The sequence below is a fragment of the Myotis brandtii genome, unplaced genomic scaffold, assembly GCF_000412655.1.
Source record: "Myotis brandtii unplaced genomic scaffold, ASM41265v1 scaffold465, whole genome shotgun sequence".
Classification (NCBI taxonomy): domain Eukaryota; kingdom Metazoa; phylum Chordata; class Mammalia; order Chiroptera; family Vespertilionidae; genus Myotis; species Myotis brandtii.
Genome location: NW_005367775.1, coordinates 931,646 through 947,376, shown reverse-complemented (window position 1 = coordinate 947,376; position 15,731 = coordinate 931,646). Strand labels below are relative to the sequence as shown.

The 15,731-nt window shown below is 39.6% G+C and overlaps 1 protein-coding gene across 1 annotated transcript in view; it reads right to left on the bottom strand.

Moving 5' to 3' along the window:
• The window catches only part of SUGCT (succinyl-CoA:glutarate-CoA transferase), a 602,125-nt gene that overhangs the window by 489,860 nt on the left and 96,534 nt on the right, over positions 1–15,731 (bottom strand). Inside the window, exon 8 of the mRNA XM_014547166.1 lies at positions 9,243–9,338. Coding sequence (XP_014402652.1) covers positions 9,243–9,338 — 96 coding nt within the window. The remainder of the gene's footprint in view (positions 1–9,242; positions 9,339–15,731) is intronic.

The following is a 15,731-nucleotide window of genomic DNA, read 5'->3' as shown; positions in this document are numbered from 1 at the left end:
GTTAACTTTTACCTGAAAAGGAAGCCCTCATGGGAATGTATAAATACTAAGCACACCTACTCAGAATTTCAACATTTGCCCTGGGCACCCCTAAGAACAGAAAAGGATATGCAAATACATTTAAATCCAACTGCTTCCAGATCCAGTCCCATGTGATTTACCTGAGCCAAAGAGCCTTGACCTCCATGCAGAGCCACCAGGCAGGACTCTTAGTTGTAAAGTAACGTGTGCACCCCACCCCAGAGGAGCTGTGTCAGGCCCCCCACAAACTCCCCCTGCCAAGGCCTCCAGCCCAGGTAAATGAGACGCTTTCCTTGGTTCTGGGTCACCGTTCTCAGAGCCACCCCACATGGAGAAAAACAAGTCTCCCTTTCCCCAAACACACAAAAATGCACAACGCCCACTTCCTAGTCCAGTAGAATCCTTTAATACAAGTCCATTGATCTAGGACAAATTGTCATTTTCAAGCAGTGGCACGCATATTTAAAAAAACAAAAAGTAGCCCCGGCTGGTGTTCTCAGTGGTTAGAGGGTTGGCCCATGCATCAAAGGGTTGTGGATTCGATTGCCGGTTGGGGCACATGCAGGAGGCAGCCAACCAATGTTACTTTCTCACATTGATGTTTCTCTCTCTCCTTTCTTCTCTCCCTCTTTCTGCCTCTCTCTCTAGATTCAATGCTGGGGGGGAGGGAGGGATACATGTCCTCAGGTGAAGGATTAAAACAAATGAAAAATAAAACAAAAAGCAGAGCTCTTCTGGTTGAAATGGGTTTGGAAAACTCAGAGAACTGCCTCCCGGATTTCTCCCAAGGCTGTCCCCTACCCCAGGCCCCTGAACATACCTTTCATGCCTCAAATATTCCTTCACACCCCAACTTCTGCCCCAGCCTACCAACTTCACAAACTAGAGTTTGAAAACCAGAAACTGTGAGCCTCACAATAGTTAAAACCAAGCCTCTATATTGCTCCTGGGCATTATTACTCTTTACACAGATGGGAGCAAGAGATATTTCATGTGACTTCATTATAATTCTAATACAATTTTAGCATATGCAACCAAAGGATTATTCAAAAGATGTACAACCTGATTTCCTGAAGGAAATTTGCTTTTAAGTAGTAATTAAGGATCTCTGTAATGAGTAAACAACGGTATTGCTCATACCTCTTCAATTGCTCTTGGCAATCCCTAAAGGAAAAATTATGTAGAAGAAAATATCACATAACTCTTCCTAAAAAGTTGGTTGAAGATACAGTGTGGTGATTGTGGGGTGGAGGGGGGGTTGGGGTAGAAGAGGGTATAGGGGGAATAAATGGTGATGGGGGAGGAAATGTTTTAATAAAGAAAAAAATCCGCCTTAACTGGTTTGGCTCAGTAGATAGAGCATCGGCCTGAGGACTGAAGGGTCCCAGGTTCGATTCCGGTCAAGGGCATGTACCTTGGTTGCAAACACATCCCCAGTAGGGGGTGTGCAGGAGGCAGCTGATCTATGTTTCTCTCTCATCAATGTTCCTAACTCTCTATCCCTCTTCCTCTCCCTTCCTCTCTGTAAAAATCAATAAAATATATTTTAAAAAAAAGAAAGAAAGAAAGAAAGAAAGAAAGAGAGAGAGAAAGAGAGAAAGAAAGAAAGAAATTGACCAAAAAAAATTGTTGGTCAAAGATAAAAAATGAAACTGAACATGCCAGTTTAAGTAAGTAGCATTGCATGCATCATCTACTCATGTAGTTATATCGTATAGTCTCCCTGCCTCGGTTGGAATCCCAGCTACACCACTTACATGAGATGCTGGCCAAGTTACCTAACCTCTCCACACCTCCGTTTCCTCATCTGAAAGTAAGGACAAGAGCTATACTTATTTCACAGCATTGCTGTGAAGATTTAATTAATATATTTTAAATATTTAATAAAGGCATAATAATATTCATTCAATAAATGTGATCTCTATTAGTATAATATTACTATTATCAGTAATAATATTATTTAACTGAATATTCATAATGGCATTTGAATATTCATTTGGGATCATTTTAGCCAAATTTGATACATAAACACATACAATCCCATGAATACAATGAGAAAATTAAGAATGTAAGAGAAGCTGATAAGATCCTAAAGAAATTCCAGGTTTTTTCCTTAAGATAACTTCCTTTCTTTGTGTGTGGCTCAGTGGTTGAGCATCGCCCTATGAACCAGGAGGTCACGGTTCAACTCCCAGTGGAGGCACATGCCTGGGGCTGCAGGCTCAATCCCCAGTAGGGGGCATGCAGGAAGCAGCCAATCAATGATTCTCATCATTGATGTTTCTATCTCTCTCTCTCCCTCTCCCTTCCTCTCTGAAATCAATAAAAGTTTTTTTTTTTTAATAAAATAGCCCTAACCGGTTTGGCTCGATGGATGGAGAATCGGCCTGTGAACTGAAGGGTCCCAGGTTTGATTCCAGTCAAGGGCATATACCTTGGTTGCAGGCACATCCCCAGTAGGAGGTGTGCAGGAGGCAGCTGATCGATGTTTCTCTCTCATCGATGTTTCTAACTCTCTATTCCTCTCCCTCCCTCTCTGTAAAAAATCAATAAAATATATATTTTTTTAAAATAAAATAAAACAGGCCAATTTGTCAATTGGAGGCAATTCTGATTTTTTTTACATCACAATGGCCTTTGAACAGTCATAAGTATGTTTATTCTTTGTGCAATATGCTGTCCTTAAACATCATATTGCCTAATTTATTTTAAATTTAGGGATGTTCCCTAAAATCAAAGAAAGCTGAACCTAAGGAGAAGCCCAGAGGGAGCCTATTATGCCAGGAGCCTAGCATGCCCAATTACCCGTATTCTTAGGACTATGAGAGTCCCAGACACTCCTTTCAAAGTAATCTGGATCTTCAAATAAACGGTTTTGTTTTTGTTTCAACAAGAATCCCAAATTCATAAGGATGAAGGCACACATAAGCTTTAAAGCAAATACTACGTAAAAGCTACCTCACCAAAACCTTTAAAACTGAAGGCGCAGGGGAAATTCAGGCAACTCATGCCTTAATTTACAAAAAAAAAAAAAAAACCTTGAATATTCTAACTTATCAGTGCTAAGTAATCAAAAAGTTTACAGAAACCTCTAATGTATTTGCTGTCGCCACACTTTTGTTCCCGATAAATATCCAGGTATTTCTTACTGGGTTAACATTATCAAAGTTCTTTGCAATCTTAAGGATATAAGAATGTTTAAAATGTTCTGTAGTTTTCTCACTTTTTAAAACCGAGAGGAAATCTCCACAACTGTTGGCTATCGAAGCGGTGGGTATGTATCTTTTATAGAGATAGGTTCCCCTCTTGGAGGCTTCTCAGAAATTACTTCTGAAAATCATTTTGTCATGTTTCATTTTGTTAATGAATTTACACTAAAACTACATTAACTAAACACTTCAATAAACTAGAATCCTTCTCTATTCCCTTTGAAAATTGAGCAGTGTTGCTATATATGATGCTCCTCAAATTGTAATGCTATATTGGGCAATGGCTCAATACTACAATTTCTGAAAAAGATCTGAGAACAGATTTTTAAAACAGAAAAGTACCACAGCATGTTAGATCTTTATTTTCTCTTCCCCTAAGCTGCCATGATGGTTTTCATAAAATCATTCCATAGTTTCCTATAACTATTATACAAAGTTATAATTATGAGTTTACAGAAATAATCATAGGAGCTCCCTTTTATTGAACACTTATTAGAGTCAGGTACTACACAAAACACTTGCACACACTATCTCATTTAATTCCTTCATTAAACATAAAAACGACTATCATTATTACCTTTTTGGACAGGAAGCAGCTCACCTTAGGGAGAGTAAAAGACATGTCCAAGATTTCACAGCGACTATGTGATGGAGGCATGAGCCTAGGTCTGTCTGACTCCACAGCTCAAACACTCCCGGCTGTGCCTCCTACATTATCTCTGAGTTTCTAGAAATCAAGAACCCAGTTCTTCCTCAACTGGAAGCCTTCAGGACCTGAAACTCCACTGGGGGCTCAAGAAATTGTTGTTTATTTGATTTATCAGGAGCTCTGCAAAAGCATGAATTGAAAACATAGTAGAGGAAAACCTATAATTGCCCTGTAGCTCAGAATTCAAATATACTACTCTAGCAAGGTCACCTGTTAGGTTTGGTACCTTCTAGAATCGTAACAAATAAGTCAGTTGTCAAAGAAATGAGGAAAACAGATTAGAATAACTCTACCATCTGCCAAAGAAATTAAAAGGCAGGTATCCACAATGCATCAAACACCAAAAAAAACTACCAGTTTGGAAATAGGAAGAAAACAAGCTTTGAAATCTTAAAACCATCGTTTCAACTCAGGCTCTTTTGACCCTAGCTATGGTCATAAGAAAGTTGCTCAATCACTCCAGGTGTCCCTCTCATCAAAATAAAATGAGAAGTGTGTGCGTGTGAGTGTGTGAGTGTGTGTGTGTGTGTGTGTGTGTGTGTGTGTGTGTGTAAATGTATCTGTATGTGTATTTATTTATTTAATCCAGGGGTCCTCAAACTACGGCCCGCGGGCCACATGCAAATACAAATATTGTATTTGTTCCCGTTTTGTTTTTTTACTTCAAAATAAGATATGTGCAGTGTGCATAGGAATTTGTTCATAGTTTTTTTTTAAACTATAGTCCGGCCCTCCAACGGTCTGAGGGACAGTGAACTGGCCCCCTGTTTAAAAAGTTTGAGGACCCCTGAATCCATTACATAGTATATGTTCAATGGAGCCAGAAAGATATTACTGTAACTAACCAATGCATCAATTAAATTAAATATGCAATACCAACATATGCTTGTTTAAACTATACTTTCAAACTTTAGTTTGGATTTATTAGAGTTAAGGTTGGGGTAGGATTAGGGTAGAGGCAAGGATCAGAGCTCAGTTCAGGGTTAGGGTTAAGGTTAGGGTTATGTTTTGAGTTAAAATTAGGTTAGGGTTAGGATGAGAGAGTTCAGGTTAAGGTTGAGGTTAACACTGAGTTTGTGATTAGTGTTAGTATTAGGATTTGAGTTAGCATTGAGGTTAGCATGTGGTTTTAAATTAGGGGTAGGTTTAGGTTTAGTGTGAGAGCTAGGGTTAGGGTTAAGTTTATGTTTTAGGGTTAGTGTTAGAATTTCATTTTGAGTTAGGTTTTGTGTGAAGGTTAGGGTTAGAGTTGTGGTTAGGGTTGAGTTTATAATTAGGGTTAAGGTTAGAGTAAGAGTTAGATTAGAGTTTATTGTTTGGATTTAAATTAGTGTTAGGTTTAGGTTAAGGGTTAGGTTTAGGGATGCTTAAGGGTTAGGATTAGGGTTGTTTTATGATTAGGTTCAGGGTTAGTGTTAGAGCAGAGTTAACTTCAAGGTTAGGGTTTGTTTTAAAATTAGATTAGGTCTAGGGTTAGCATTTGATTAAGAGCTAAATTAAAGTTACATTTAGAGTTAGCTTTAGGGTTAGGATTAAGTTGTTACTAAAGTTGGTGTTAAGGTTTGAGTTAGAATTATGGTTAAGATTAGAGTTAGCATTGAGTTTAGGGTTTGTGTTTAAATTAAGTTTAGGATTAATGTTAGAGTTAGGATAAGAGCTAAGGTAAGGTTTAGGTTTAAGGTTAGGGTTAGGTTTTGAGTTATGTTTAGGTTTAAGGTTAGATTTAAAGTTAGGGTTATAGTGAGGGAAAACTAGTTAATGTGTACTGTGACTATAATAAAGGAAAAACTCACAAAGAAACAGATAGATGTATAATGTTTACATTTTGACTTACTCAAAAATCCTTAAATAGGTTTTGAAAATACGATATGCTATGATGTAACAGTATTATGATGTTTTCTAAGGAATGACAGTAAAGTGCTACATCTCTTCAAGCTTGTAATTTACTGCCTGTCCAAGTCTCTGCTTGTGCCAAATTAAATATACAGTATAAAGTCCCTACCAGAAATAACATGGCACAGCTTCCTGCTCCGCTCATTGGTTGAATGGGGCCAACTGAAGAAAGGGAAACTGGATTTTACTTAATCATCTGAATAACTGTTTTCTTCAATTTCTTGAATTAGAAGCTACTGGGGGGGAGAGGAAATTAAAAGAAAATTCCCCATGTAAATTATCAGGCCATTGGGGAAAATTCCACTTGAAGTTCCTACATTTGAAGGGCTCAAAAGAAAAGATTATTCTTATTAATGAACTGCTCAGAAAGTCAACTTTTCCAAGCGCCCAAATTTCTGAGGCCTCAGAGTACTGTAAAATCTCTCTGCCTGAGAGGCACCAATTGTATTGTAGTATAAATGGTGGAGTGCTTCCTTCCAGCAGACACCACCCAAAACTCTTCTGAGGAGTGTTGTAATAGAGAACATGGAGAAATGGGATGAGAGATGGAAAAAGACGTGCCATGGAATCCACGGAAGGTTTCTGGGATTATTTATGGTGAAAGATATGATCATATGTTTATCCACGGACACTGGGTAATGTAAGTGATAGAGGAGATGACGTGCAGGCAAGGGACAATTCATCCACTGTGATAGAAGGGAATGAAATGAACTACTTGTGGATACACATGTAGAAGTTTGGGAGGTACCGTAAAGAAAAGATGTAGTAGTTCTCTTCTGATTGCATCACTTTTGAGTGAAATAAGATGGAAAAGGTGAGGAGAGAGGGGAAAGACTTGAGGAGAGAGGAGATGTGAAATAGTCACCCCAGAAGTAAATATGTAGGATAGCTGGGTAAAGCTGGGAGAAATTTGAGAGAGGCAGTCATAAATTCTGAGTTAGGTTGTATTTTTGTTTTCTTCTACCCATATCTATTGCTTGAGTGCAGGCATAGAATACTTTCCAGACATTTACATTCCATGCATTCAAGGTCTACGATCTTTCAGATAGGGCTCAGCAAGAGTAGAGGAGAGTGGACTGGGCCTCTTAACTAATTCCTAAGACCACCAGAGTCTTGCATCGTAGACCTTCATATCGAAACTCAGACAACTCAAACTAGATACAAACAATAATTATTACATAAAATTAATTATAATTATCCTCGTATTCACCCATAAAAATATTTTCCAAATATATTTTTAAAATTGTAAACAGATCAGGTTCTACAAGTATATCTAGGACCTATCTTGGTATGCTAGTCTCATTCGAGCTACATTTGTATTTGTTCCTTAGTCATAGTGCTGAACTTTACCAAGAGAAAGCAAATTAATTCTGGGCTCCTAAGGAAAGACCCTAGCAGATCTCCTCTTCTTACTAATAATAAAGCTGCAATCAACTAGATCAAATAAGCACATTATCCATTTTATGTCACTGGGACAATTTAAGCCGAAGACGTACATTTGTGTCTTCAAAAAACAAAAGCGCGCACACGCATACATGCGCGTGCACATACACAGACGCTTACATCTTTTAACTACAATTACAAAAGCCAAAGATTGTAAATTTCTTTTCACATCACAATGAAGTAACTGAGAAAACAACCAAGATGCCAGAGCTCTGGTGCAAACACCAGGATGGATAACTGAAAGTCTTTACAAAACTTTTAAAAAATACATTCTATTTTTTAAAATAAGTGAAAGATAAACTGTAAACCTTATACCTGAACACATACATGAGCCCCTTGCTATGTAACGTGAGTTGGAATTACACTGTAAAGCCTTCCAACTCATAAATGCTTTCTTCATACACATCAAAAAGTGAAGCCGTGACTGACATTATTAGAGATGAATTCCCAAGGGTTCTAGCATTGTCCTCTGTTAAAAATGCCCTTGACAGGGATTTCCATTATTAACGATGAGCATAAATTAATTAGCTGATGAGACCCCTTAGCTAGGAGCCAGTTTTGTGGAGCAGGGGTGGGGTGGAGTAGAAGGAGGAAACTGGAATCACACACTCTCCTATCAAAGGTAGCAGGGTCTGAAAGAACACTCCACAAGGAGGCAGGAGGTCGGAGTTGGAGTCCACCTAACCAATCTAAGGACAAGATGTCTTACCTGAAAAATGAGAAGGCTGAATTTGACCATCTCTAACTAGTCCAAAAAGACCACTTCTGTGATGGGAGGTAGGTTTGGCTAAAAAGATAGGAGCAAACACAAAGGGCTAAGGAGAGGGGAAGCAAAATGTGATCCATGGTGGTCACAAAACCACGATGGGAGAAAAGAGGGAAGGAACTAAAGAAAACGTCTCCACAACTGTAACTCTGCCAAGAGATTAACTAAATGTGTTCAAAAGAGAGACCGTGGTTCTACAGGAAAATCATAGCGATGTCTCGGGCATAAAGACCAGAAACAGAAATAGAGAGAGAATTGTGGAATCATACTGGGTTACCGCTTTCTTCAGATCTGTATTAGAAAACTGAAATGAAACTAGTTTTGCCCGAGGAAATACTGTTCTTAAAACTAAAAGGGTGATTAGCAGTGTTGATGGGTTTCCTGACAAATGGAAAATGCTGACTTTTATGAGTTCTGTTAAGAGCACTAGCACTAAAATGACTATAGCAAAGTTCACTCCCTTATTCAACAGAAATTTTATAGTATCTAGTATGTGCTTCTACTAGGTATAAAAAAGGACACCATGAAAAAAACACCTCTACTCTTACACTTACAACATAATGCGGAAGATATGACAAATACATTAGCAAATACAATGAGATGGCTAAGCAAAGGTTAGGGGTTTGGAAGAAGAGTTGGAGTTTTTTGTTTTTATTTTTGAAAGATCACAGTTCCTTCCCACTTCATTCACACTAGCCAAAGTCAAGAATTTCTAAGGACAAGTTTAGACACTTAATAAAGAACAGCAGTTCCTGAACCATCTGCTTTGCTCAAAAATGAAGATCTGTCACAGGCAAATTTTCATTTTACTCCAACCCTGTGAGAATATTATTGTCAACTGGGGTAGGTAACATTTGGTTTATAAGTGACATAGTGAACAAACCACACTTTCTCAAATGGCTACAATTAGTGCCTCTTTTGGGTGAAAAAAGAAAAAAATAAAGCAAACCATCCTGAGTCCAATAGTTATTCACTTTCAGCAAGTTTCTTTGATCCATTTAAGTGTCCTGTTACTAATCTTCTGATGAAGAAATGTGCAAAACACAGCATTTACAGTGAACAACAGAACCTTGTTATAGTTAGACAAAGATATATGACAGAATATTCTGAATGTTTTTTTAAGGAAATCATTTCACAAACTCATACCATACAAAACTGCAGGTTATAGTAGCCCAACACTATATTCTTGTTGTATCCTTACCTGGTAGGGAACAATACTGCCATGAGCTGTGCCCCAACGTTTTGCTTCTTTTTGGCCAATAAGATAATTAGCAGCTACCTGGGTTAAACATGCCACCTATCAGAAGAAAAAGGAAAAAAATTAGCCAGTGTATCTATACTCAATCATTAACAAAAGGTTATAATATGAAAGTTCTGATTTGATTTCACTTAATGTCATTGCAGAAGATAAGAGAGAGAAAAAAAAGAAACTCCCAACAGGTTAGAAAATATGCAGGCATCACCTTTCATCATACAAAGCAAGGAAGAGCAGTGTTATATTAGTGCATGAGTAATGGTCACCTGAGAAGTATAAATACAGAAACACTTAGCTCCTGAAAAGATCACCTGAAGGCAGAAGTTGCCCCAGCAGGTGGAACCTGGTCAAGCTTTTAGCATCAAAGCCTGAGCAAAATAAATCAGCAATCATACATTCCCTTCCCCTCTCCTCCGGCCCTTTTACTTTCCATCAGGATGACACAAAACGAGACTGTGTCATCACTGAGCAGGTGAACCAAAGTCAGGAGGCACATCCCTCTAAACTTGTCATTACATATACAGATAAACTAACTAATCTCTATTTTGTTTTTAAGTCCGTTTAGTCAAGTTTTCTGTTCCTTGCTGCCTATAGCATTTTTACTAACACAGAGAATCAAGATTATTTATTGATTTTTTTAAAATATATTTTATTGATTTTTTACAGAGAGGAAGGGAGAGGGAGAGGGATACAGAGTTAGAAACATTGATGAGAGAGAAACATCGATTCAGCTGCCTCTTGCACGCCCCCTACTGGGGATGTGCCCGCAACCAAGATACATACATGCCCTTGACCGGAATCGAGCCTGGGACCCTTCAGTCCGCAGGCCGACGCTCTATCCGCTGAGCCAAACCTGTTAGGGCTTATTTATTGATTTTTATTCAGCGTGAATCACCCTCATTTAAACAGAAAGTACTGTAACTTTCCCAACTTGCTTCTGGTCTCATTATTATACTTATTTCCATGTTCAAGAAGCATAGTTCTATTAAAGGGGTTATCTAAAACTGACTCGTGCAACATTTCATATGCAGATCTTGAAAACCCACCATAATCCAACTCCATATAAGGATAGCATGAAGATAATAACTTGCTCCCTGGAGATCTGCCCCAAGAAACTATGTTCCAGTGAAAAGCCATGCCTTTGAGGGCCCGGAACTATGGAAAGGAGGTGACCTAATAACAACTTTTCAGTTTCCAGAAAAAAAGGCATCTTGACTTCTAACATCATCAAGACAGAGCATGGGCTTGCTTTTCCCATTATAAATCATCAGATGTGACTAGGAATCTATCAAGCCAGCAAGTCAAATATATTCCACATTGAGGCTGACTCCTGCAACAACTCAATGGGTGACTTTTCAAGGCTCGGTGCCACAACCTGTTATTGCCCTCTGCCTGGTGCCTCCTACCAGGGCCTTCAATGGGGCTCGGCCTGAACGAATCCCCTTGCAGCGGCAGCCATTCTCCTTTAGCGTATTCTTGGGATTTACACTGACTTTTATGTTCATTTACTGCTCTGTTGAAATTGGAACTGCCTTATGGCAGCTGGTTCGGCTGTACTGCCCAGGTGGCAAAACTAATAAACTTTGAGTCATCCACTTCTGGACCTCCATCTGGTCTTGGGCATTTGAACCATGGAGCATTCCAGGGCTGCCTGGGGCTGCCTAATGTTAATCACCATTTCACAGATCACTTCTGTGTCTTTCAAAATGGAAAACCAAATCAACATTTTGTAGTAAAAATGCACTGGATGGGAAGTCCAGGTTCATGGTTTCTCATTTCAGTCTACCTCTAAATAGCTGTACCACTGTAGGTATATAATTTAACTACTTTGATTTTTCAGGTACATTCTCTGTATCTTTGGCATTTGACCCAAACCAATTTTCAATTTTTTAAGCTTTTTATAAAAGAGCAGAACTCCTATATCGAACCACATAATACAGGAAATCCTAATATATAGGGTGTCTCAAAAACATGAATACATACTTTGAATAATTATGAAGGCAGTGTTTATTACAATACATTTCATTTTCAAAATTGAGCATTAGCTGTTAAAGTGGGTACACATTTTTGGGGACACCCTCTCTATGCACATAATACCCCCACGTGCTCTGACTGACGCAGAGGCAGACCTGCAATGCCACCCTGCGCAACATGAACACAGAACACAATTTGCAAAATAGTAAATAGTCTTAATTTTGCTTCCAAGTTCTCTACACTTCTGACCCTATTCTTTTTCTTAAAAGTCTGGCAGATAAAATATAGCAGGGATGCAATAGTAGTAATTTTCCTGTGAAATTGAGGAAATTTTCTCCAGTCTAAGGTCTTTCTATTTTCTTACCTATAAGAAAGGATCTTCGTTAATCTAGCTATGTTGTTGTTGTTTTCGGGGGGGCGGGGGGGGAATGGGTCAGGGGGAGGTTGTTTCTTTCAAATACATTAGGTTAAAACATCCTCTAAGGTGCTCTGCTGCTACTGGAGGCAAAGAATCTATAATAATAAAAGCGTAATAGGCTAATTAAACCAGATGTCCTTCCAGATGACCTTCTGGACTAAGCCGAGGCTGCAAGGGAAGCCCCGGTCCCCGGTGCCAGAGGGAAGCCGATGGTGGCAGCTGGGGGAAGGAAGGCCTACTCTTGCACAAATTTCGTGCATCAGGCCTCTAGTTCACATTAATAAAAGTAATTCTTTGCAAACAATTAATCACAACAGGCTTAGTATTCCCACTTCTCTAATGTCAAGGTCAACTGATAATTAATACATCCACATCAGCAAGGGCTGCATGAGATAGTGGGCTGACTGGATGATCACAGGTTAGTCTTAAATCCTAGACTGACCTGAGACAACTGCGAGGGGTACGCATGGGGTGGACTGTACCTGGCTATCTTGCCCACTACCTCATTCTTTCTTCTCAATTTTGGCTTCTGTGTTTCTGTCCCCACCTTGATAGCTGTCTTTGACAACTATTTAATAAAAGCAGCCCCATTTAGAGTTAGTTTGAATGAAGAGTCAGAACTCATTTCACAGACTGTTTCTAAATGGAATACTATATCCATTTTCTCCACACAGTGCTGACTCATGAAAACAGCAAACATTTCAGAACTAGCGTGCTCCCACTGGGCAAACAGATTAAATAAGATTTGAAGCCAGATGTCATCCAAAAAGAAAGTATGATTTATCAGTAAATACTCAGAGGCAAAGTTGGAGGGAAATGAATTATACTTTGAAAAAAGAGAGCACTGGGCTAAACTTAGTAACCCAATGTTTAAAAGGGGTATTACAGATCTGAAAGTAATCTACTATTTAGAAGGATTTTTTTAAGGCAGGAGAAAGGGGAGAAAGTCAACAGCTATGATGTGATTATGTATAAAAAAAAACAGAGGCTTCCTGGCAATTAATGACAAATTTTGCAAAACTCAAATGAACATAGGATGTGACTTTTTGGTTAATAAGTACATACTGTATATCCATTCTAAATATTGCATTATGTCATTATTTTCATCGTCTAAACTTAGGCTCATTATTTCATCATGTGGATGCTATATAATTTACTCAGAATGTTGCCTTTATGTGGTTTCATCTAAACAAAAAAAAAGCCATCTTTGATTTAATAATAATCATTCTGACAGCAAAACTATTATTTTAGATAACATAGTGGATCCTAGTATTCTTTGTTTCTGACCAGAAAACCAATGGGGTGGTCAAAGTGGATCTCAAAGGGCAGTGTCCCTAAAGGATTGAGTAAGAAGACACACAATTATTTCCCAAAGCAGCTTCATGGTATCGGTCACCACATGTTTCACTCCTACCAAATGAGGATCAAGCTGCAATAATAGAATCTTTCATCTCCAAAAGGACAACCAAGTGTGATAGGCAAATTGGGGAAAACAAGATTAGAACTATGGTCCATTGCATCAAAATGGGTAATTTCCCCATCTGCAAACCCCACTCTCTTGCATATATTCTGGCCTCTAACTAAACTGTGGACTAAACCCCAGTCATGCTTCATTTCTGCATTTGCCCATATCTCTATCCAGTCTTCAAAGTCCATTTCAACATGATCTTATCCATTAAGTTCTCCCATCACTGAAGCACAAAAATATTTTCCCTGCCTCTGAACAAATACGGCACAAGACCTTAATTTGCCTGACTCCTGCTACACTTTCACAGTCAACCTTGTCCTACAATTCGAATTATAACATGGAAAAGCTAGAAAGACCTAGATCAGTGATGGAGAACCTTTTGAGCTCGGCGTGTCAGCATTTTGAAAAACCCTAACTTAACTCTGGTGCCGTGTCACATATAGAAATTTTTTGATATTTGCAACCATAGTAAAACAAAGACTTATATTTTTGATATTTATTTTATATATTTAAATGCCATTTAACAAAGAAAAATCAACCAAAAAAATGAGTTTGCGTGTCACCTCTGACACGCGTGTCATAGGTTCGCCATCACTGACCTAGATCAATAATTCCTAAACCTTGTTGTGCCATACAATCACATGGGGAATTCTCCAAATCTACTGAATCAGACTCTTCAAGGATGGAGCCTGGGAAAAATAATTTAACCAATGTACTATTAATTGTAAACAAGCCTTAGGAAAGTCTAGTCAAATTCCTTAATATTACAGACTAGAGGCCCAGTGAATGAATTCGTGCATGGGTGGCGTCTGGCCAGCCCACCCTGATCGGGGCAGTCAGGCCAGGCCGGCTGGGGGAAAGGATGGGAGAAGTTGGCCAGCCGACTCTGCCCCCTGGTCGAACTCCCAGTGGAACTCCTGGACAAGGGGAAAATTTGCATATTAGCCTTTTATTATATAGGATAGCTAAATAAAGGAATAGTGCCTTTCTCCATGTTACAATATTATTTAGTATCTTATCCTATCACTCCTTTTAAACTGGGTACTATTTCAGGGTAAAAATTATGTATTATAAAACCTTTGTACCTTCTCATAGCACCTAACATGGAGCTTGCACACTAATTTTTTAACACATGAATGACTAATTACTGTTGTCTTACTTATTCAACAAATACTAAGTGCTGCTTTGTGTAAGGCTTTATGCTAGGTACTGGGTATACATAAGTAAATGCAAAAGACATTATCCTGCCCCCCTTGGACTTATTAAAACTGATATGGGGAAAGGAGCTGGAAGAGAACTCTAAAAACAAAGATAATAACATGTGTGAAAGCCCTAAGGCTGGAAAATGATTAGCATGAGGGCTGGGGCAGGCGGGGGGGGAGAACCTGACAGTAGACCAATGTAACTGAAGCGTTCCAAGAATGAAATAGGGAATGAAATTGGAGAGGCTGACAGAGGCCAGATCATGCCAGCCCTTGCAGATCATGGTAAAATGTGGAGAGCGGCTACAGTGTTTGGACAGGTTCAAGCCTCGGACTAATGAGAGGGCATGGTCCTCTCATGGCAAAGCCACATGCAAGTCCCAGCTTGGAGGGCAAAGCCTTCCCAGCACAATTATAGCCAAAGGCTATGGTTGTTAGCTTGACATTATGGTCTGAACCTGTGGCCCCAGGTGGCTGACTGATGTAGGCTGTGGGAGGTGCAGCAAGTGCTGCCAAAACAAAGCTTAATAGAGTTCTCAGGTACATGTAATCAAGTAGATTCAAAACTCATGAGAACATTGTAAACATCTTGACCATGCCCTTTCTTTGCCTCGTGGGATCTGACTATAAAATAAAGACTCGTTTTACAGGTGGTGGCACTGTCTCTCCATCGGAGAACAGTGTCCTACCTGGCCCCAACTGTATTCTCTTGTCTGTTTCCTTTAATCCTTCACCACCACCCCCACTTAGGTTCACCACTGGCAGATTTCTGGCTGAATATCGGGTAAGCTATTAAGATATTAACAGAAAGGAACCAAGATGGCAGCACAGGTAAACACTTGAACTTGCTGCCTCACACAACCACATCAAAACTACAACTAAAAGACAAAACAAATATCATCCAGAACCACGGGAAGGCTGGCTAAGTGGAAGTCCGACAACTAGAGGGAAAGAGAAAAGCACATCTAGACTGGTAGGAGGTGCAGAGGTGCGGAAGAGCGGAGGTACGGAGGCACACGAAACGGGCTGGCAACTGGGTACGCTGTGGTCTTTTTCAATCGGGAGTGAGATACAAACTCCCAACTGCTCCGAATTCCAGTTCCGGGCAAGATTCTGGGGACCCAGACTCACATGGAGAGAAACTGGACTGTCTGGCATCAGGCGGGAAAACAAGGGCGGCTTTCCCTCAGAGGTGCTCACAGCGTTCATTGCTCCTGCACAGGGCCGCAGGACACAGAAACCCAGGGACCTATCTGGGGCAGGGCCCACAGGCAACCATTGCTGTTTGCACCACCCAGTGATTCCCTGAGACCCCACCCCACCCAATTTACAACCCCACCCAAGCTGTGCACAGAGGCTTTTGCATATGAATG